This window comes from Lytechinus variegatus, chromosome 8, assembly GCF_018143015.1.
Source record: "Lytechinus variegatus isolate NC3 chromosome 8, Lvar_3.0, whole genome shotgun sequence".
Classification (NCBI taxonomy): Eukaryota; Metazoa; Echinodermata; class Echinoidea; order Temnopleuroida; family Toxopneustidae; genus Lytechinus; species Lytechinus variegatus.
In genome coordinates, this window is record NC_054747.1 from 33932416 (window position 1) to 33957026 (window position 24611).

At 35.7% G+C, this 24611-nt stretch overlaps 1 protein-coding gene across 1 annotated transcript; it reads right to left on the bottom strand.

The window, feature by feature from the left end:
- Positions 1-397: 397 nt before the first annotated feature.
- On the bottom strand, positions 398-14299 carry LOC121420406 (3-oxoacyl-[acyl-carrier-protein] synthase, mitochondrial-like). The gene is made up of 12 exons (XM_041615023.1): positions 14097-14299; positions 12262-12378; positions 11431-11495; positions 10909-11016; positions 10114-10185; positions 9300-9386; positions 7344-7495; positions 6258-6372; positions 5118-5184; positions 4250-4387; positions 2971-3122; positions 398-879 (listed from the first exon to the last, which is right to left on the bottom strand). Exons 1-12 carry the CDS (start codon positions 14218-14220, stop codon positions 697-699), a joined length of 1380 nt encoding a protein of 459 aa, XP_041470957.1. The 5' UTR covers positions 14221-14299; the 3' UTR covers positions 398-696.
- Between the last annotated feature and the right edge of the window lie 10312 nt (positions 14300-24611).

Genomic DNA, 24611 nt, shown 5'->3' on the forward strand with positions numbered 1-24611 from the left:
GTGCAGTGGCTCGAACTGCCCCCAACTGGCATATGGTGGCGCCAAAAATTTAACGAGATGTTTGAAATTTTTGTCACGCCAAATTCAATTTTTTACTAAATTTTTGTCACGCCAATTTCAAGATTTGTCGCTGTTACGCGCCAGTTAGGAGGCAGTATGAGCAACTGCACGCAACTAGGCACCTTATTGGTAACACAAGGCTCCACAGCTGCTTTGCATTAGCACAAACTGGCGCTAGCACAGTGGACTCCTAGTACTAGGCACCTCATAAATTTTCCTTTCCATTGCACATTTCCCCATTTACAGCTTATCTACCTATTGGTGCCAGGGTTCTCAACTACATGTGAATATTATTATTTAGATTCCAGATATGAAAAGACTTGTTTTTCCAAAAAAAAGCTAGTTGTCTAAATTTTGAATTTATAGCCCAAAATGAATAATATGCCAATTTACAGAGAACCTGCTTGGGCATGTAACAGGCATCGCACAAAAGTTTCATTCAATTCCAATCAAACATACGTCTCAAATTGATTAAATTCAAATTTGAAATTGTTTCGTTTTCAGTTGAGACTCATCTTTCTTACAACATCCCATGATGCTAGTTACTTGGACTCATCCTTGACTTGTAATCAAACATTAAGTTCCTTTTACGCCCCATTAGTTCAGGTTTTGAAGTGGATGATCACATATCTCCTGTCACGATACACTTCCTATACACAGGCAGGCGTTGGTACCACCGAACCCAAATGAGTTGGTCAGGGCGACCCGTCGCGTTGACCCGACCCCTGTCGTTTCCCACGGTTGTGAGGTGAGGGGGACATAGTTGAGGTCAAACTCTGGGGTCATTGAAGTTAGGTTGATCGTAGGTGGGAGTTGCGCCTGGAGCAATGAAAAGAAAACACTCTGAAATAAATACTAATGCTCTCATGAATATGCATATTCAGACAAGCTGCTCCTTGAGAGATAATTCAATTCTTTATTCCATTTCCATTCAAAACATATTGCAAAGTAATATAAATCAGATACAATTTTACAGATGAACATTCTTACTTCTAAAAAAAAGTATAAAATTGAGCATAAATGGAAATGAGGGGGTCCACTATAAGCAAAGCTTGTAAAGTGTGGATCCCCTTTGTAATGAAAAAAATATTGACTTATTCATATATGCGTGTATATACAGGAAAGAAAAAGGAAAGAACAAACGGATTGAAATTAGAGAATGGGATCCAGGAGGGGGGTACAGCCTGCCCCCGTGCCCCCTTTTGAGATGTACAACTAAAATTTGTAATGTAAAAATGTCGTTAATACAGAAGTGTGGCCCCCCCCCCCCCTTTTTGAAAGTGAAGAATTTTTTTTTTCTTTGCTTGCTCGTCAATTTTTTCGTGGATAATATCCCCCTAATTTGGGGTTAAAACCCCTTTTTTTTGCTTGTCAAATTTCTCCTCGGGAAAATGTGCCCCCCTTTCGAAAAATCCTGGATCCGCCCCTGATGGGAGAATATGAAATTCAGTTGTATTTAAATTAAGTAGAAGTTTATGGCTATTTCAAGCCTCAAGTTCGTAATCGTATATATACATTTGGGGCGCATTTCATAGAGTTATAACTGATGTAACTGCCATAATGGCAACTACCATGGTAACGGGGCTCAGCGGCCAATCAGAATCAAGGTTACCCTGGTAGTTGCCATAATGGCAAAGTTACAAAAGTTGCAACTCTTTATGAAACCAGCCCCATATAGCAATCAGCAATGTTATGTTGTTAATTTGAATCTGATGGACTACTTTAATTCAATTCTGAATGGTTATGAGGGCAATAGGATAACTTTTGCCTTGAGCTGATTTTCAACTCAAATTCAAGGGAAACTCGTTATTAGTCTCTAGTTCATTGATGAATATTCATTGATGAATAATAAGCTATGACTATTACCTGAATAAGATCAGTCAATATTTCTTTTATACATCTATTTTTTCTGGATAGGGCAATGGTAAAAATTATTGCCTTTCTCAAATCATGCCAATCGGTTTTATGTAAAAAAAACATATTTTCAATCATCATTCCTTCATATCAAACCTGTGTGTTTGTGACATGTGCTTTCTTATACTTGGTTTACTTTTCTACTTTTTACATTTATTCTCTATGATATTTTGCAACTGCTTTGTAATAAATATATTTATTTTTACAGTATGCATTTGAGTTAGAGTTTTCTCTTGATATCATTGACAGTCCAGAGTAATGTTTAATAATGTTTTCATGCCAAAATCCTTGGATCTGATTGCTCAAAGCAAGTTGTCAGTGGAAAGCACTAGGCCCGAATTCACAAAGGTGGTTTTGAAAACCCACTGTTGAATCCATGGTTTATGTAGATTTCCTGTATAAATTATGCTTAATTTAGCGTGCATAGAGCGTGTCCAATGCTGATGTGCGCTTTTGTCACAGTGCACCAAATTGTCGCCTGTTACCATGGTTAGATACGCTCTTTTATCAATGAGTCCACTGTTTGAAGAGTGGACTCATTATTCAAAACAGTGGACTCGTGAATAAAATAGTGTGGATAACCACGGCAACAGGCGTCAATTTGGCACACTGTGATAAAATCCTGCATCAGCATTGGACATTTTTTAATATATGCGGTAAAATAAGCATACTTTATACAGGAAATCTGCATAAACCATAGACTCAACTGTGGATTTTCAAAACCACCTTTGTGAATTCAGGCCTATGAAACCAAAGATTCTCAATCATTTTGATTGATTCCTAATTGACATCTTTGGGTGAATGATGAACCTATTTTTGCAAGCTAAACATGGTTCAACAAGCACAGAATCTGCATACTATCTGGCATTACAAGTTAGGGTGTTCCTTTTAATGGGTCCGTCAATCGCCTGAAGGAGCCATTCAATAATTGGTGAAACATTGCAACTGCGATTGATACTTCATTTCTTTGAATTAAATGTTGATAATAGACCTTACCGTATGACATGCCATGATGGTAAAGACAGCTTCTAATGCTCCAGCTGCTCCTTGCAGATGACCTGTTGCTCCCTTAGTGGAGGATACCGCTGGAAGATGATCACTATGGCAACCAAAAAGCTTCTTTACTGCCATGTTCTCAATGGCATCTCCTGTGTAGAGAGGAAAATGAAAGATGGATGAGATCGAGGATGGTCTCGATTGCAAAGGGACTGACCATTAATCGTATATCTTAATTCTTGTCAAGATGATCTTGATCATTATGATGATGATGGTGTGGCATTGGAGATTTAGGCAGTGGTAAGGATGATGACTTGTGTTGAAGGATGTACATGTAGGTATGGTAATGGTGATGAGGACGATGGTGATTATAAAGGTGGTGGTGATGATGATGATGATGATTGTGATGATGATGATGGTGATGATGATGGTGGTGATGATGATGGTGGTGATGATGATGGTGGTGAAGATGATGGTGGTGATGATGGTGGTGATGATGATGATTGATGTTGATGATGATGAGGATGATGATGATTGGTGATGATGATGGTGGTGGTGGTGATGATGATGATGGTGGTGGTGATGATGATGGTGATGATGATGATTGTGATGATGATGGTGATGATGATGATTGATGATGATAATGATGATTGGTGATGATGATGACGATGATGATGGTGGTGATGATGGTGGTGGTGATGATGATGATGGTGGTAATGATGATGATGTTGATGATGATGAAGATGGTGGTGGTGGTGATGATAGTAATGATGATGATGATTGATGATGATGTTGATTAGTGTGATGATGGTGGTGGTGGTGGAGATGATGATAATAAATGTGAGGGTGGTGGTACTGATAATGTTGACAGTGATGACAAAGATGGATGACAATAATGGGAATGGCAACTTTGATATGAAGACAATATCAAAGGTATGGCAGAAATATGATGAGCGTGGCGGTAACTACGTTACATGACATTTGCTCAGGCAGCAATAGCTCCACTGTAAATTCCCCACAACAATATAATGACCAACTTCAACCTTGAATTTAACATACCTTATCCTAACCCTAAACCTAGCATAAACCGTATTGAAACACTAACTCCATATCTGAGATGAAATAAAGCCCAGAGCAATTGTCGCCGGAGCAAAAGCCGTGTCACTGGTTATTATGAGGACGCTGCTGATACTGACAAAACAAAGTAATGGTATAGATGATGATTGCAGTGATGACTATGCTAGAGACATATCATACTTAAGACTAATGACTAACAGACCTGTCGGTGTAGATGTGGCGTGTGCGTTGATATATGTAACATCCTTCAGACTCATCTGAGCATCACGCAGGGCACTTGTCATGCACAGCTCGGCACCAACACCATTCTCACTAGGTGATGTCATGTGACTTGCATCACCTGATAAAAAGAAAACATCACATAAATGAAATTACATGAGCAAAAAGATGTTGTTGAATGTATACATTTATGTATGCTGACATAAAATACATTAGACATTTATCCTCATTACTAGTTTTTATATGTAATGTATTTGACAAAAAAAGTTCAACAAGGGATTTCCTCCATTGACTTTGTACAGGGATTATCTACAAGATTCAATACTTCATTTTCAATTCCTGTCAAACTAAACAAAATCAACTGAAATATCAAGAAAGCGTGTTTCAAATGAAAGGATTACATATCGTGTATAATAAATCTGAATGATACCAGTCATGATCATCGGAGCATTATGTAATGAACAAAAAGAATGAAAATGAAATTAGTTTGCTGTATATAGCAATTATACCATGGGGAGTTGAATAATTTTTGAATTGTATATATTCATACATTATGTACTAGCCCCCCCCCCTCCCAGAAAAAATAATAAATATATATATGAATGAATGAATGAATGAATGAATGAATGAATGAATGAAAAATAAATTAATTGAATAATTGATAAATAAAGAAATGAATTAATGAATGAAAAATAAATTAATTGAATAATTGATAAATAAATAAATGAATTAATGAATGAATGAATGAATTAAGTAATTAATAGATAAATCAATTACTTAATAAAAAGACTCAAGTCATTGCACTGAAACATTATTTTCATCACTGCTTACATTCTTAATCAAATCATTACCTGAGAGACCATAACCAAGGATTTCAGCTAGAATTGTAGCACCTCTTGACTTGGCATGCTCCATTTCCTATAAAATGATATCATTTCATTAAAGAATTCATTGCTTCAGAGGGTATCACATTGCATATGCTCCACTTTTTAAAGACTGCTACAAAAAGTCTTTGGCGTAGCAGATTTTTACGTAGGACTACACAAAACTTAATAATTGAGAGCTTTCTCTCATGACCAAAAATGCTTATCAAGTTTGGTAAGAAAAATTACTCACATATATACATGGGTCTTTCCATAAAGTTGGGGCACAAATTGTAACATTTCAGCATAACTAAATACTAATCATACTATACTTTTATTGTTGGTAGGCTTTACATTTGTATTAAGACCATTAAAAAGTACTGGAAATTTGGGGGCATTTTGACTATAAATTTTCCAGTTAAGTTATTAAACAAAACAGTATATAATGCTGTTTAGTGGACACAGTGTTCATGTAGCATTTGGGATATTTACATTTGGTCCTAAAACATAAATTAATGCAATTAGACTGACTAAAACTTGAAACAATGCATACATTTACCTTTTAAGTCAATTAGCTATTCAGATTGCCTATGCATACATTGCAGTTTCAAAAGAAAATTTTAAAATTGTCATGGTGTCCATGTACCATTGGACATCAGTGGAATCATTTCAAAGACATTTTTTTCTGTACATAAAATTGGAGAGCTTTCTGTAGAGCAGTTTTAATATGCCTATAATAAGAATAGGTTTGTTACATCATTATCATCATCATTACATGGAAGCACCATGGTGTAGCGGTTCTGACTCTCGCCTTATAATCAGAGGGTGGTGTGTTCGAATCCCACCATGGCCTAGCACCCTTTGGCAAGGCGTCAATCCACACATTGCCACTCTCACCCGTGTGCTAATTGGGTACCGGTAGGAAACAACCGTCAATGTGGTTGGTTTAGCAAGTAAGCGCCTAAGAAGCTGCATGAAATGCTACGAATCCAGTGACCGGGTAATAATAATTGTGAAGCGCTTTGAACAGTCGTAGATTGATAAAGTGCTATATAAATGCAGTATTACCAAGACTATCGCTTAGTTGAGCAAGCTGTGTTCAAGTCTCATACATGTATATATACTCACTTCAAGGACCACTACCGCAGCCCCTTCTGACATCACAAAGCCATCCCTCTCCTTGTCAAATGGTCTCGATGCTTTCTCAGGTGAATCGTTGAACTTTGTGCTTAGCGCCCTCGCTCTACAGTGGTGACAAAAATCATACACAGTAATGTCAATGAAACAAGAATATTGCAACCATTATAATTCTCTTTCATGGAGTGTAAAGGAATATAATAATTGGCCCCTTCAAGTTCTCCTCTCCAAGAACGATAAGGAACTGGAACCAGCTACCCAGCTCAGCTGTCAACACCAAAGGAATGTCCAGTTTCAAAGAGGCTACTGTCCCTGCCATCAGAATGATGCAGCCTCCCGTTGGATCCCAACTGATTTAAAGTCAATATCTAATTGGTTTTTACTTGCACTCGGCATAGCATGTTTTACTGTATAAACAAGTTGCTATGTCTATCAATCACTATTTTTGCACTACATGACACTCATTCCAGTGGCTCACTTTATTCATCATCCCAGTATAGCTTCCTGTTTGAGCTGCCAAGAAGATTACTACATCAAGTATAATGAGATACTGAAGTATACTGGTCACAGTAAAGGTAAAGCATGGGATTGTTGATATGACAGGCAAACCTCAGACAAGTTGAAGAAGGCAAAAACACTGCCAACATGAGGATTAAAAACTTGTTGACACCTGAAGCAAGTAGAAAAAAACAACTCACCAAGCAAAACCAACCAACCTACAGGACATATTCAAGCCCATGTTGCTCCGGCTACCATGACATCATCAGTGCCAACTTGAGGATTACAAATTTTAATACCTGCAGTGTTTTGGTCACATTATACATAACGGTAAAGCTTGGAATTGTTGATTTGACAGGAAAATTTGAAGGAAGGTGAAAAAGAAAAAAAACCATTGCCAGTTTGAGGATTAAGAATTCATAAATGTCTGAAGCAAGAAGATAAATACTAACCTCATAAAACCCACCAACCCTACAGGATATACTCTGTTGCTCCAGATACCATTACATCAATAATGCCAATTTGAAGACTAACACTAATAGTCAATATCTGGAGAAAATGGAAAAATTCTGAACTCACCGAGCAAAACCTGCCAATCCTACAGGACATATACACGCCTCCGTTGCACCGGCCACCATGACGTCGGCATCTCCATAACGAATAAACCTTGATGCATCCCCCAGTGCGTGAACCCCTGTAGTACAGGCCGTAGATACACAGTGGTTTGGTCCCTGGAAGAGATTTCATCAAGAATACACTTAAAGAGAAATGCCAGAAGTTGCAGTAAACACTGACTTCATGAGAAAGTCTGTAAAACAAGGCTTAATTGTCAGTATATCATCCAGGATCTAGATCTGGTACAGTCACCTTAACTGAACTTTGTGAAATCTTGAAATCTACGCTGAAAAATATTCACACTGAAGATCACCAACACAGATAAGCGCACGTGGGACAGTGTATTATTATTGCTTTGAATGTTGTGCCCGACGCTTGACCCAAATCCTGTGCTTATTTGCTCATTTCTCAGCAATTACACAATATCTTCCAGAATCCTTTGGCACATATTCTTTATTTATACAAACAGACACTTTGGTGGTCATTTCATTGGATTCTGTACGAACTCATTTTGATATCGTTACCAAAACTAGCATTTACCTTTAAACATAAATTTCACTTGTTGCAAAATCTTTGAAAAGGTTACCAAAAACCAACAATATAACCACCAAACTGTTTATATGAAAGGAAAATTATGTGCCAAGTGACTCTGGTAGAAACTATGTAATTTCTGAAAAATTAGAAAGGTGAGCACAGAATTTGTGCCAAGTGACAACTGAAATATTACAAATAACAAGTGGAATGCATCTGGCCGTCTCACCTGCATCAAGCGATTCAAAATAGCAGCAGTGCTGACTTTGAAAACTACTCTAACTCGCACAGGAAGTTCAGTGATACTTGATTACTCTAATGTCCAAGTTTAACTAACTAGACCAATAAACTTTCAAAGTTATGATGGTAATTCAACAGATATCCCCAATTCGGCCAAAGTTCATTGACCCTAAATGACCTTTGATCTTCATCATGAGATCTGAAACTTGCACAAAATGTTCAGTGATGCTTGATTAATATTATGTTCAAGTTTCATGAATCAGATCCATAAACTTTCAAAGTTATGATGGGAATTCAACAGATACCCCCAATTCGGCCAAAGTTCATTGACCCTAAATGACCTTTGACCTTGGTCATGTGACATAAAACTCATGCAGGATGTTCAGTGATAATTGATTAACCTTATGTCTAAGTTTCATGAACTAGGTCCATATATTTTCTAAGTTATGATGACATTTCAAAAACTTAACCTCAGGTTAAGATTTCGATGTTGATTCCTCCAACATGGTCTAAGTTCATTGACCCTAAATGACCTTTGACCTTGGTCATGTGACATGAAACTCTAATAGGATGTTCAGTAATACTTGATTAACCTTATGGCCACGTTTCATGAACTAGGTCCATATACTTTCTAAGTTATGATGTCATATCAAAAACTTAACCTTAGGTTAAGATTTGATGTTGGCGCCGCCGCCGCCGCCGTCGGAAAAGCGGCTCCTATAGTCTCACTCTGCTATGCAGGTGAGACAAAAACTGAAATGGTTTGATTTTTCAATTTAATTCAAATTGAATCCAAATTTATTTCCACAAATTTCATAAAAACAAATATCAATGTAATATAATTCAAATTGACCTACAGACATATAAATAGCAGTTACAATACATCAACAGAGAAGGAACTGAATACAGCAGAAACTGTTAAGGTAGACAACCCGAGATTTGTCCCATATATGCTTCTCTAGATCTATGAGCGGTGCAAATGACCTTCAGAAAAATGAGTATATTTGCATTTTGACGATTCCATTGCTTTTCAAGCAAACACCGGTTCTCAGGGAAATTACACACAGCCTTCACAATAACTTTGAGCAATATCCAATTTTTTTAAAAATGCTTTAAACTTGCAAATTATGATTAATAAAAATAACTTACTCTCAGTTTGTGTTTAATGCTGATGTGACCAGCGGCAAGATTTGGAAGAATCTTTGGAACAAAATATGGACTAATCTTCTTGTAACCCTGAGAAGGTTAAAATGAGAGAAAACTGAGTTACTGATACCCTAAAACAATATTTTCATCAGAAATATTTAGAGCATCTTAAGCTGTTCTTAATTTAATTGATTCTGTTTAAGATTGGTCACAAATGATGGGTCATTGATGACTTAATTTATAACTTGAGACATTTGGAACATCAAATATTGTACATTTTGTAATACACATAAATATGAATTTATTTCATATGCTACACTATGTGTACAAATAAATGTGCCCATAATTATCATCATCACAATCACAATTTTCTATGATAATCATCATCGTCACTATTACCATCATTGTTATCAAAACAACATTATCATCACTACCACAGTCATAATCTTTTATCATCACCATCATCATTATAATTATCATCAGTGGCAGACCGTGACCCATTTCACAAATTTCTACATTTTTTGTAAACATAAATTCGTGTACATGTTAGGTTTAAAGAAGGTGTATACCCTAAAAGCAAAGACTTGTGGTGGATACGCCTATAGACATAAATACAATACATAGACATACAATCATCATCCTCATCATCATCACCATCATCATCACCTCCACCATCTTCCATGATCATCATCATTATCACCATTATAATAAATTAATCATCAACCTCAGTATCATCATCATCATCATCAATTACCATCATAATTATTATCATTGCCATCATCATCATCATAGCTCTATTCCATTAATTTTAACAAACCTTATCTTTTAGAGTCTGACCAGTATCCACAATCTCTTGTAAATCTGCCATGCCCATCCCAATGGCCACACCCTATCTGACACATAATACAAAGAAAATCTGTAAACAATTAATCTGCAAATTCCTTATTTTGTCACTATTTTCAAAAGCATTCATAATAGCATATTTCTTTGAGCGTTATTTTCCTGTTAATAGCGATAGCTCAGTCGGTACAGCGGAGGTTTGGGATTCCGGTAACCCAGGTTTGATTCCCACTTGGTGAGCTCCTACCCTTTGAAAAGGCATTCATCCTCATTACCAGGTCCCTCGGAGAGGACCTTAAGACATCGGTCCTCCGGTAGCTTGCTTACAAGCATTCATGCTTTCTTAGCAATCAGGTAAAAATTCAACACCATTCATTCATTTTGCATTGTCAAATGTAAATGGTAAGTTTTCTTTTAATTATATGCAATTGCCATATGCTGTTTAATGCCATCAAAATTGCATTATAGTCATTCTAATTTGAATTCTCCTTTATTACACCGCAGACCTGAAAAAAAAACCACATAGTAATTACCAGTATAATGAATACAATAATGTAGACAGCATGATTGTTTTTTTTTATGTCAATACAGTTTTGCTCTTGACGGCAGTTGTAATTATAGATGGATGCAAAATGGAAACAGCGACCAAAGTAATATTAATGTCAAACATCAAACAGAGCATGGTAGTCATAGTTCTTATGATTGAGGTCAAAGTGTTCCATATTTGTTTTGTTAGGAAATTAATTCACAACAAGACAGAAAAATATAATACCGTTTTGTTCCTCTCTTCGTCACTCTCCGGTTTCCAGCCTGCTTGTGCAAGGGCTTCCTGTGCAGCAGCAAGAGAAAAGATGGTTGCCTGGCTCATGCTACGAAGGTCCTTCAAAAATAGAAATAGATAAACTAATATGTACCACAGAATATTAAGCATTCATTTTGTTGTTTTTTCATTTATGCATTTACTCATTTTTTTCCTCTTATTAAGGCGACTCCATTAGAAGTTGACATAGCCATGGAGATGTATAACTACAAACATGTACATATGAAAAATAAATAACACAGATTAATAATAAGAGAGGTATTTTAGTAAATGAATTGAATTGAAAAACATGTGAGAAGACGACATGGGGCACAAAGTGCCAGGTCATAATTAAATGAAGAAACTGAATATGACATTTCATCAAGTTCCCAATTTGAAGATTTTAGTGATTATTTAACAAGGCAAATAACAATATAAAGTCATGCTGTCTTGAATTAATATGTCTTTACAGGGATTGGAATACGGCATACTCACTGATGATGAAACATATCGGAGTGCATCAAATTCACCTTCCCCAGTGCCTTTTGGAACAAAACCAGCTATAATAAAAGAAAAACCGTTTAGTCAACTATTAACCTTTTCCCTGCTATGGCCAACTACCACCACCAAGCTAGATTGCTTCTGTCATCTCTAGAGATGTCATATTAACACATAAATTAAGCCTATGGTGTTATTCACAATAGCTATTTAATTCTATGCGTTTTATCACACGGATTGCTTACTTAATTATTGTTATTCAATTTCTAAAGTAAATCCCCATCATTCCACGGTTGGCCAATAGAAATTTGAACACAACCTAACTTTACGTATTGGTTAAAAGTGACATTAGAAGTCACGCTGCAGGATAAAGGTTTCAACATTTCCAAAGCTGTTAGTGTTTGAAGTTACCCATGGAAACGATGACATTTGACATCATGACATCAAAGGACATATCCCCCCCCCCCTTCCCTGATTAATCATGTCTTTGTAAAATCAAAGTGAAATGCCCATTCCCTTCTATAGTATTAATCCTTCTATGATTTTACCATCTTTTAATGATTGTATGTTGCTATACAGAGTGCAAGTAAGAAAAAAATCCTCAGCATGTCTATACTCGAGGCTATTTTTTTCATTGTGGTACCTGCAAAACACTTTATTTCTGAATTCTGGGTCCCGTTACATAAAGCTTAGCAATTAATCACATGGCAAATTTTTGTTATTGATCATTCACAATAATCAAATGAATCAATCATAGAAATAACCAGTAAGACCAATCAATACGTTATATGTTACAGGGCCTCGATTGAAAACACTTGGGTAACTTACCAACTTGGCAAGGGATGCCTTTGAACTGATCCCCTGTGATCTTCGTGATTCCACTCTCGCCTCTAAGAATCCTCGGCCACACCACATCAATACCAACACCTAGGGGGCACACCACACCTGAGAGTTCCACAAGAAGAGATAAATTAATATTTATGATTGATTGGGAAATTTTGTACATGACTGACCACAGACTTACAGTTACCTTTAAAGGAGAATGAAACCATTGGAACAAGATAGCTTGTGTGAAAACAGAAAAATCAAAGAAACAGATCAACAAAAGTTTGAGAAAAATCGGACAAATAATGAGAAAGTTATGAGCATTTGAATATTGCGATCACTAATGCTATGGAGATAGCAAATTGGCAATGCGACAAAGATGTGTGATGTCGCTTGTGAACAACTCTCCCCATTACTTTAGTATATATTTCACTTGAATTGCCTCTTTTATCACATCTATCCATAGATCATGTGTTCTTTCTACATGAGGGCATGTAATACATATTTTTTAAGAATACATCATGGATAAAGAGTTTGTATCATCATAAGAAAAAGCAAAAAGAGACATTTTGAGGGTATTTCATAGTCCACCAAAGGGAAAGTTGTTCATCAGTGACATCACACATCCTTGTCACATTGCCAATGGGAGGATCTCCATAGCATTAGTGATTGCAATATTCAAGTGCTCATAACTTTCTCATTATTTGTCCGATTTTTCTCAAACTTTCTTTATTCTTATTCTTTGATTTTTCTGTTTCTACACAAACCTATTTGTTCCAAAGGTTTCATTCCCATTTAATTAAAAAATTGATTGCATTTTTTATGTTAGAGCCTGGGGGTGGGTTAACATAAAGGGATATGATTAATATTTAAAATCGATTGGGAGAGTTTGTACATGATTCGCCACAGACTTACAATTAGGTTTAATTGAAAATTTGAGAGTTGTTTTTTATCAAACAGGGCACATTGACATGCTCTGTGTAACATAAGTCATAAAGAAAAGTTGTACCGTAACATAAAGAAATACTATGAATAATTTTGCCCAATTCTCTAAAACATTGAAATGTTGCTGATTGCTGAATAAAAACATGCTCAAAATATTCATTTCTATCTTGCATTTATTAAGAACCTTCGCAGTGTTTCTTGATACCATTTCGCTTTGTCTCATTTTGAATTCTGTATTTATTCCTGCATTTCCTATCGATATTAAAGTGCAACATGGAAAAAGTAAAGCATGTCTTTATTCAGTGCCATTTTTAGAATTTGTTGTAGGTCTAGACCCAACACAATAATTTTGAGCCTAGACGTATAGTCGATATTTGAAGCTCTTTCCCATATGCATTTTTTTTTTAAATCTCCAAATCTAATTAGGGTAAATACTCCAATAGTATACTATTGGCAATAGATCTATTCACTTATTCAATGAACAAGGTTATGATTTTGGTACAGAATTTTGACATCCAATTTCAGAAATAGTCTTCAGTTTAGGTCACTAATGATTTTTTACATTAGCTCAAAAGGAATTAACTTGGCGGAAAATAGAAAACTAATATTCCTAAATTTTGGTTAAGAAATATTTATTATTATTAACATATTTTTGTTAAAACTTTTCTAATTTTAATCTCAAACACACACAAACAAAAAGAAATCACAAAACTATCAGAATTTTCCCCCTCATCCCATCGCGGCATTGCATATTCATGTTATCTTTTCTTTTGGTAAAATTATGAGAACCGCAAGAAACAACGCTAGGAAACGTGATTTGAGTTTGAACCTCAGACTGAAGCTCCACTGACTAACATGACATAAATTACAGCAGGTGGGACAGTGTATCTTACCAACGCCAGTAACGACGACTCTCCTGCGATTCAAAGCAGCCACAGAGCTGACAAAATTCTTCCTTTGAATTTCGATCATTGTTGTTCCCTTCAATGCAGATATCAATTTGAAGTTGAATGCCATTTTTGGGATTTTTCAAAGGTCCTAAAACTATGTTTTCTAATCTTTTTCAAGCAGAAGATTGTTGGTGTTGGAGATAAGACAAATCTTAATGGAAAAAGTGACCGAGTAGCCCGAAACAACAATACGCTCTCTACATAGGTGAATATTATAAAATAAAATGCTCCATCTATTACATGCTTAATACACAGGAGCTGCCCCCTCCCCACACACATTTTGCTTTCAGTGACAATGCACAAAACGTGGGCTACTACCAAGATACTTAGCCTCCCCCCATCTAACTTAAAAATTCGTTTCTTTCACGGCCCTTGCATGCATGTTCAGTCTCCTCAGCTGAGAAAAAAAAAATCCAGAAATTCAATTCCTTGGTTTCCCTCGCTGAATTCTGAACATAATTTTAGCAAAGAAGTAAAAAAGTAAAAACCTGAATGGAATTAAAAATGATCTCTAAGCGGATTGGTTTATCGTAACATGGGGGGAAAATGGAGTGGGATCGAGAAGTTAAAAGTAGGCTACAGCCAGCCAGGTATAGTTATTTATCGTTTAAATAAGTTCATGCATTAATTGTCTTTTTTCATTCGGCAATATCTGACGAACATCTTGTTTCTATCAAAAAATCTTTTACTCCGATATGGGGGTTTCAAATTGGTCGCATGCTCGCCTAATGTCATTGTACTGAAGGGAAGAGAGGATATTTACCCTTGCACAAAATTACTAAAATTTCCTTTGTTATTTTTTTTAAAGAAAATGTATTCATTTTTTTTATTGTTTCAGGAGGTGGGCATTTTCTGAGGAAAATAAGTAAATCGCATTTTATATAACAGTACATTGATAAAAGGGAAAAACCACGAAAACATTACACGTCAAATGGATAAGTAAACCAGTCACGATTTTCTCGCCAATAATGTTAATTTATGATTTAGTTTTATCTCAATTTCTTCTTCTTCTTCTCCTCCTCCTTCTTCTTCTTCTTCTCCTTCTTCTTCTTCTTCTTCTTCTTCTTCTTCTTCTCCTTCTTCAAATGGATGGGAGATGTCCATGGGATTCGGAAGAACTACATAATGAAAACAAATTCCTGAACAAAAGGAAAAGAAAATCTCAGCTGAAAAGGGGATGGAGGAATAGAAAAATATGAATATGTTGATTATAAATGATTATATTGCGAATTGTTGATAATTCAGTTCAGGGTATCATTGAGTTGCGAAGATCAAAAGATGAGCATTAGTGTTCGAGCGCCATCTAGTGGTGTTTTTTCTTTTGTTTTGTTGGCGCCTATTTGTTGTTTTGCTTTACTTTTTAAAGAGGGTTTTGGGTTTTTTTTTTGCATCCTTCATTCAGCGCCCATGGATACCAATAATAAATTCAAAATTTTATCATTCTCACTTGGAATAAATTTGCTAGTTTGACTCATTAAAATATAAGATGGGATGCATGATTTGTATCATTTTACTTCGTTCAAATAGATTATTAACATACATCAATACCTCCTCTCCTTTTGTTTTTTCTTTTCAAGATGTCCCAGGAGGAAAAAAATATGTAGACCGATTTGGAGTTGAGATCTTTAAAATATTTTTTGGCTTGCTTGCTTATTCGCTTGTCCCATTTTACCCCCGATCTTGTGATAACGAGTTACCTTAAATTTTCACTCTGTCCCATTTCAAGAAAGGTTTATAGTTGTTATAACCTACCATTAGGAATTTCTGCCCAGAGAGGTTACATTTCCTTCAAGTTAACCGTAGAAGGGTACTCACGGCTGAAAATGTTATGATTTAAACAGATGAAGTAAAATTTGACAAATACCCTGAAATTTTCATCAAAATCAGGCAAGGATCAATATTATTATTTGAAAGAGTTTACAGGAAGAAATATCAAAGATCGAAGAGCATGGAATGATATAAGAGGGGGAGAATTGGAATGAAAAAAAAATCGCTTTTCGCGCTTGCATTACCGGTTTGATAAGATACATCCATGGTGGTCAATCCGGGAAGGGGGGATTTCACGTGGGGAATGACCTGTCTTATCATCCCCCATTATAATATTAATAATAGAAATCATAATAATGATAATAATATTAATAATATAATTGGTACTATAATATCAGTATTAATCATAATGATTATCATGATGGGCAGTGATGGATATGGTATTTCCGCATGCTTTTTTTCGGATACTATGAAATTGTTACAAACAGATGGATGGAAAAGAACAACACCCCGGATAAAACAAAACAACATGTTCATTTGTTAACTTTTATACAAGATATTATCGTTTTGAAATTTACCCCTCTCCGCAACTAAGCGCATGTTTTGGGTGTGCCCCGTTTATTTTTTCCACCCTGTATTGACTATCACTTAATTTTAGTTAGTTAATTTCTTTATTAATTCAGGTGCATGATGTAAAACAAGTGGGAGACATACAAAAGTTGAGAAATTAAATTCGAAAGAATGTTAAAAATTAAAAAAATAACCATAAAAACCGATAAGAGTCTACAAAATATCAAATTTTTAGGTATTTTTTTCAAAATATTATAGCTTGCGCTTCGCGCTCGTGTTATTTATTTCGTCCTTACAAAGTAGACCTATACCTTATCTTGTATAAAGCTAGTACTTGATTCGGTCTTAAGGACTATGCCCCCCCCCCCCCCTGGCAACTTGCCTGTAGACGAGAGGCTTGGGGCCAAAGAAAGAATGACAAAGAAAGAAAGGAATATCAAAGGGCTTATCATTTCAAAACCTATAAGAAAATTTTGTATTTAAAAAAATAAATTTTGTCATTTACGCCATAACTGGCCCCTTTAGACTCGTAAAGCTACTCACTCCCTTCCCTTAAACTAAAGAAGAAGAAAAAAAAACCCACAAAGAGAACAATATTTGTGTCAGTCAACCCTCCCCAACCACGAAGACCTGTTGACTCCCATTATATATATCCTATACACAAAAAACTATTTCCGCTCGTGCTTGTAGCCATAGGCGGCGGAAGCGGGGGGGACAGGGGGGACGTGTCCCCCCCTAAATTTGAGGAGGGGGGACGATCCCCCCCTAAATTTGTTGTTGATGACCTTTTTTTTTTTTTTTTTTTTTTTTTTTTTGCTTGTCAATTTATTTTCCTACGTCCCCCCTAAAATTGTTTGGGTTGAAAACCTTTTTTTTTTTTTTTTTTTTTGCTTGTCAAAATTTTTTTGTTTGTCCCCTCCTAAAATTTTTGGCTTCCGCCGCCAATGCTTGTAGCTTTCATTGTTTTGTTTAAAGATATATTCACATCATTTTCATTATTACTAAAAGTGATTAAAATGTCCCTTTTCCTTACCTGAAGATTAAAATAATTTCAGCCCGCACTTCGCGCTCGCATTTTGATTTGTGAGATACGTAACCTCTTCACTTATTCCGACAAACATGACTGTCGTTATATTATTCATCCCTTTTCGGGACAATAATGCGCTTAATTTTAATCAGCATAAAATTCAAGTAATACATTTCAATTAAAATGTAAAGAAATAGTGTGTCAAACTTGGTATCACAGGCATACCGATTCCTTTCTTTTAAAAGAAGCAGCAACAAACTGAACAAATATGAAGAAATTACCATACTCTATATATCAGGGGCGGACCCAGGATTTTTGGAAAGGGGGGGGCACATTTTTCCGAAGAAAATTTTGACAAGCAAAAGAAATAATAATAATAAAAAAAATAAAAAATAACCCCAAATTAACGGTATTTAGTCCACGAAAAAATTGACAAGCCCAAAAAAAAGAGGGGGGGGGGACATTTCTGTTTTAACGGAATTTTTATATTACAAATTGTAATTGTGCCTCTCAAGGGGGGGGGGGCACGGGCCGGCTGTGCCCCCTGGCTCTGCCAGTGCTCTGTATAAATGAAGGAAATAATCCAAACATACAAGGCGGATTATATTTATGTAAAAGCTATTATAGAAAGCTATTGAATTATTTTGTTTGTGTATAGCATCATATCGTTATGATACATTGTATTTTCTATCATTTATGTATATGTATTTGAAGGTCACTGGAACATTATTATAAGAAATCTAACTGCATTCATGGCCATAAAACCTGAAATCACAAATCTTGTAAAACAAAGAGTGCTGGTTTGAATATAAATGAAGGCGTTTGAATAAATGATGAAAAGGATTTTTTTTAATCAAAGCATTTTAAATTTGCCATTTTGCCGGCAAAACTTTAATAGCCCAGGAATACAGTGGCGGGTCCAGGGGGCACAGCCGGCCCGTGTCCCCTTTTGAGAGAGCCATAATAAAAATTTGTAATGTAAATATATCGTATTTACGTAAGTATGCCCCCCCCCCTTTGAAAGTGAGGCCCTTTTTTGTGGCTTGTCAATTTTTCAGCTGACGAAATTACCGTCAATTTCAGGTAAACACCTTTCTTTATTTTTTATTTTTTTGCTTTTCATCGGGAAAATGTGCCCCCCTTCTTAAAATCCTGGATCCGCCCCTGATAGTAATGATACTTTGATTAACAAAGCAGATCACTATTTTACATTGACCATTTTGCAGAGAAACATGAGAGCATGCAGCTACACAAGCTTGTCAGGGCGCCATTAAAAAGAAAGAAAATTTTTCACCCCAACAGAGGTTGATTTGAAGAAATAGAGAAAACTACATCAGCTGACAATCTCATCAAATTCGAATGTAAAATGAGTAAATTATTCATTTTTAAATTTTGCTTAATTAAAAAAAAAAGAGTTCAATGCACATCCTGGTTGGTATGTAAATGAGGGGACTGATGACGCCACCCACTCAATATTTCTCTAAATCTTGTATTTTATTGTAAGAAATATGAAATATTCTAATTTTCTCCTTATTTTCCTGTGGAAATTTTTTTTCCCGCGCCCTGGACTTGTGGTAATACCATTGTCATTACATTTGATGGTTCAGTAAAGTTGGTCATTAATGTCAAATCGGTAAAAATTGAAATATTGTATAATTAAAAAGAAAAAATGTGAGTGATGGACACATTCGACTCTTTCATTTGTATGTCACTGAGTTAACCATGATCGCTCGCATACATTCGTAATTCCGAAGCTTCGTAATTCCGAAGGTTCGGTTATTCCGAAGGTTCGTATTTCCGAAGGTTCGTATTTCCGAAGGTTCGTAATTCCGAAGGTTCGTCAATCCGAAAACGAAATAAGGTTCGTAATTCCGAAGGTTCGTCAATCCGAAAACGAAATAAGGTTCGTAATTCCGAAGGTTCGTTAATCCGAAAACGAAATAAGGTTCGTTAATCCGAAAATTGAATAAGGTTCGTATTTCCGAAAATGAAAATTATTCATTTTGGTAACAAACACGGATAATAATAATAATAGCTGGGAGAACAGTTTTCAGAACTGAAGTGGCTTCCCTGGGTAAATAATATATTTTTTATCATTTTAGGCCTACATGAAATTTCCAAAAGTTTGAGCACGTGATTCGCTGGCAACATCTCACAAGGATGCCCTTTTAACAGTAATTGACCAAATAGGCGAATTTTACATTTTCCCAAAAACCGCTTGCTCGCTACGCTCGCAGAAATGAAACGTAATATATAACTTACCAATCAGAGATCACTTAATTTTTTTGCTCAACTTAATTACTACAAAACACACAACCTCTTTACACAGATGATAATCTTATGGCGAAAATATCCGTTTGCACCAAAATGCCCCTATTGGCCCCTTTTTTGGCTCCCCCCAAAAAGGAAAATACGTTCCGCCGCCACTGGTTGAAACACGCATCGTCTTCATGGCTAACTGCAAAAAGTTCTTAAAATGTCCCCTTTAGATCAGGTCAGAGCTTATATTTAAAATTTCTGTTCGCGCTTCTTGCTCGCAGTTATTATCTAACTAAATAGGCATCTCGTTTTGAAGATCACAAACATATTGCCCATCATATTAAAAAAAAATATAGCTCGCGCTCGCATTATTCAAAAAGGGTTTATCATGTTATTACATATTTACTTTATTTTATAAGTATAAAGCTAATTATTGACTGTTAGGACTACCCTTTCAAAAAACAAACAAAAATCAACTTTAAGCTGCCGATCGAGGAAAATATGGCCGAAAAAAAAATTGCCCCCCCCCCCTCATTTGAAAAAAGTTGGATCCGCCGGGAGGGAGGCAGGGGGCACTTGCACCCCAAAAATGAAATAAAAAGCAGGGAAATGCATATTTTTCCAAAAATGGGAAAGATCCTTTTTCAAAAATAAATTTGCTGTTTTTCATGTTTTCGAAATAAAATACTCTTTTTAAAGTAAAGTTTTCAGGCTGGAATATTGCAAATTTTCAGCTTGCGCTTCGCACTCTCAGTTATTCGATTGGTGAAATATGTATCCTAAAGAGGTCACTAAATTCTTTCTTTAAGATTCCTTTTCTGGTCAGTATGTTTAAGCTCGCGTATTGCGCTCGTGTTAATTCTTTAGTTAGATGTACATATTTTTAGTGACAGCAGAAATCTGCTCGGATTTTTAAAAACTTATTTCCATTTTTATTGAAATACCCTTAAGTTTTAGCTTGTGATTCACGCTCGCAACACCTCGCAATAATGCCATTTAAAGAATAATTGACCCCCAAAACGAGTTTTACAACTTCACATTTGATTTTTTTTACCAAGCCGCTCGCTCATTATACTCTCTCCCGAAAAATAAAGGCTAAATATACATTTTTCCATAATAAGAAGTCATTTCAAAAAAGTTTTTTTTTGATAATCTAAAGGTGAAAATATCACCAAAGTGCCCATTTTGACGTATGAGTTTCATTTTTTGGCTTTACCCCCCAAACGAAAATTCGTTTGGCCGCCCTTGCCTTCCCATCCTCATAACAATTAAACGGCAAGTGTCCACCCCCCCCCCTTGCCTCTGCCTCTGCTTTCCCGGTTTTCATTTTTCGGATTAACGAACCTTATTTTGTTTTCGGATTAACGAACCTTATTTCGTTTTCGGATTAACGAACCTTATTTCTTTTTCGGATTAACGAACCTTCGGAAAAACGAACCTTATTTCGTTTTCGGATTATCGAACCTTCGGAAAAACGAACCTTATTTCGTTTTCGGATTATCGAACCTTCGGAATAACGAACCGTCGGAATAACGCCACAAATGTTCGGATTAACGAACCCTTTTTCGTTTTCGGATTAACGAACATCGAGGTATAGGCAATTTACGTGTTTCGGAATTACGAACCTTCGGAATAAAGAACCTTCGGAATTACGAAGCTTCGGAATTACGAAGTGTAACCGTGCATGATAACTGTTTTGTGAAAATTAGCGAAAGATCAAAATGTCATAACGTTCTCATTTTATATCCGATTTTGGTGAAATTTTCAACGTTTATGCTTATTTTATTTTTTTCTATCGATGAAAATAATCAACATTTTCCTCGGTGTTTTTTTATTTAATTGATTTTCTCAGTTATGAAATGAGGAGTAGGTTAAAATAGATTGAGGTTCAATAGTTTTATGATAAAAAAAGTTAGGCATTGGTCCATTTGTTTCAAGATGTATTCCGGAGGTATTTATGCGTTAAAGGGGAAGTTCACCCTGAAGCCAACTTTGTTGTAAAAATAGCAGAAAAATAGTAAAAATATTAGTGAAGGTTTGAAGAAAATCCGTTAAAGAGTAAGAAAGTTATTAGAGTTCAAAGTTTTGGATTTGTGACGTCATAAACGAGCAGCTGTCCCATACGGTGTTATGTAATATAAAATGCATTAATTTCAAATTTTGCATGGTTCCTGATGACTTAATCATGATCGGGTGTGAAATATACAAAAGGTACAGTGAAAACCATTTTCAATTTTCTGAGAAAATGACATTTCATTGATTTTTTACCATTCGCTATGTAGGAATGCTGCTCGCATATGACGACACAAGTCAAATAATTTAAATTCTAATAACTTTTTAATTATTTGATGAATTTTTCTCAAACCTTCGGCAATATTTTTTATTATTTTTCTGCTATTTTTACAATAAACTTTTTGTCAGGGTGAACTTCCCCTTTAATGGAGTATCATGGTGTAATGAACCAAAAGTATGGAGGCCAAACTTGGCGCCTAGAGAAATATTTTGGACATATATAAAATGTCCTTCTCTTTGTCTTGGTCATCTATAGCATCCCCCCTTTTTTTTTGGGGGGGGGGTTTCATGATACCTCTTTGATTTTACTCATGGGTGTACGGGGGGGGGGCATGGGGCTTTTCACATTTTTTTAATAAAAAAAATTAATAAAGAGAAAAAGAAAGAAAAGGGATAATGGTGATATGTATATTTTCTGAATATCATGTCAAAATCTATCACAAATTTGGATTTTTGTAATGAAATGCTCGCAACTTCTCATTAATTTTACACGATACGCCATATCGAGCCCCCTCAAACTTTTTGGCTCATTACGCCACTGACTTTACTATTAACCACGTGTAAAATTTAATAACTCCTTTAAAAAATAAAAGTCAGAGAGAGAAAATGTGGATCTCAAATGCACTATGTCTGATGCATTATGAATGTTGTTTGGTTAAAACTCATCCCACTCTTAATTTCTCTGGTCCTTCTTCACTCCGATTGTATCTCACCCCTGTCAAATATTACTACAGCACTCCACAGTAAATCTTTGTACCCTTTCCCCTCCAAAAAAAATAAAATAAGCCTACAACTATAACAAACAAAACAAGTTCGATGCTTGGTACATGTACTTGGTAGGATTCCTCTAAAGGTGTTTAAAGGAAACCAAAACCCAAGAAGAAAAGTAATCTTATTGGAAAGAGTAAAAGGAGCGGAACAATTTAAAAGAAGTTTCATCAAAATTGAAAACTCTTGTTGTACTTTCTATGGGCATCCTGAAATTGGCAAACGTGCTTCAAAATGGCTGATTTTGTGGACAACTCTCCATTTGTTTTAGTTTAGTTTAGTTTACTCCAACGATGTTGTAGGACGAAGCCTGTTCATCGATCAAAGTTTTGTACACAAATTTTCAGATTTTCCTCATTATCTTTCAAATTGCATCTTGCCTCCTTCTGAGCACAACATATGTCATGGGAAAATATAATCCACACCATATATGTCAAGATCAGGAGGAGATAATGTGAAATATGTAAAATAAAGGGGAAAATCTGAAAATATGTGTACAAAACAAATGGAGAGTTGTCCACAAAATCAGCCATTTTGAAGCACGTTTGCCAATTTGAGGATCCACATAGTAAGTAAAACAAGACTTTTTAATCGTCCATAACTTGCTTATTTCATAACCGATTTTGATGAAACTTTTTTTAAATTGTTCCACTTATTTTACTCTTTCCGATAAGATTGCTTCTCTTCTTGGGTTTTGGTTTGTGACTGGATTACAAGAAATAAAGGAAGAATCTAATCTGATAAAAAAGAAGAAAGGTACAATAGTATTGTCATATTGTTAACAAGACATCATTCATGCATCATTGAAATAAGCTGTATTTCATAAACTGTTAATTTCTTCAAAATTCGCCAAGGTCACCAGTTTCTTAGAAAACCAAAATGCTGACAAAAAAATCCAGGAAGTATTTAGCCTTGCAAGCATCGCACTTGTGCGTGTGTAATGCAATGTATACACAAGCCAGCCATGTTCGTGACCGCATAACTCGCGGATGAAAATCTTTAAAGTTAGAAGTGGTAAATAACTTTTTATTTTGAGAAATTGTTGATAAACAAATGACAGTGAACTCTTTCATCAATACAAAATTCTTATTCAGGAGAATAAAATGATGTGATGGAGAAATTTGCCTAAGATTTCAACTGAAGACAGGACTATATTTCATAGAGCGCAACCTTTTAAAAATATAGAGCTGCAAAGTGGCCCATTCAGAGAGCAAGCTTCGAGTCGAATCTAGGGAAATTTCATGATTTATTTCATAATTTCATTGGCGCTAGTTGTCTATATCCAACTGGACTACTGTACTGGATTTTATCAAGAACATATTGCTATTTCGTTGCTATATCTATGCCTGTCATCTTGCAGTCTGTGGTAATTCAGAGGTGATTTTTGCCAACTTTACTGCCACTAAATCGGTAAGTTGTGACACCGGTATGATAATTCCTGCACGCATGAGAGGGCTACCATCGAAACCTGTGTGTGTATCTGACCGGGCTCAACCCCGTCAATAGAGCAGCTACGCGCTGTTGTGGGTGGTGGACTTTCGACCCTGGCCTGGCCTGGGGTGGAGTTCTAAACATAACTCGGAAAGTCCAAACGTAATAATGTCTTTCTGGGTAAACAATAACATATGTGGTAAGAAGAAGACGTCTAAATTATAATTGTGACTGACTGTGTCACTGAAACTTTGACAGAAGAAACTAGATCGTCATACATGTAATTGATGTAGAAAGTGAGTGAGACTGATTCTGAGTGAGAGAGACTGATTCTGAGTAAGAGA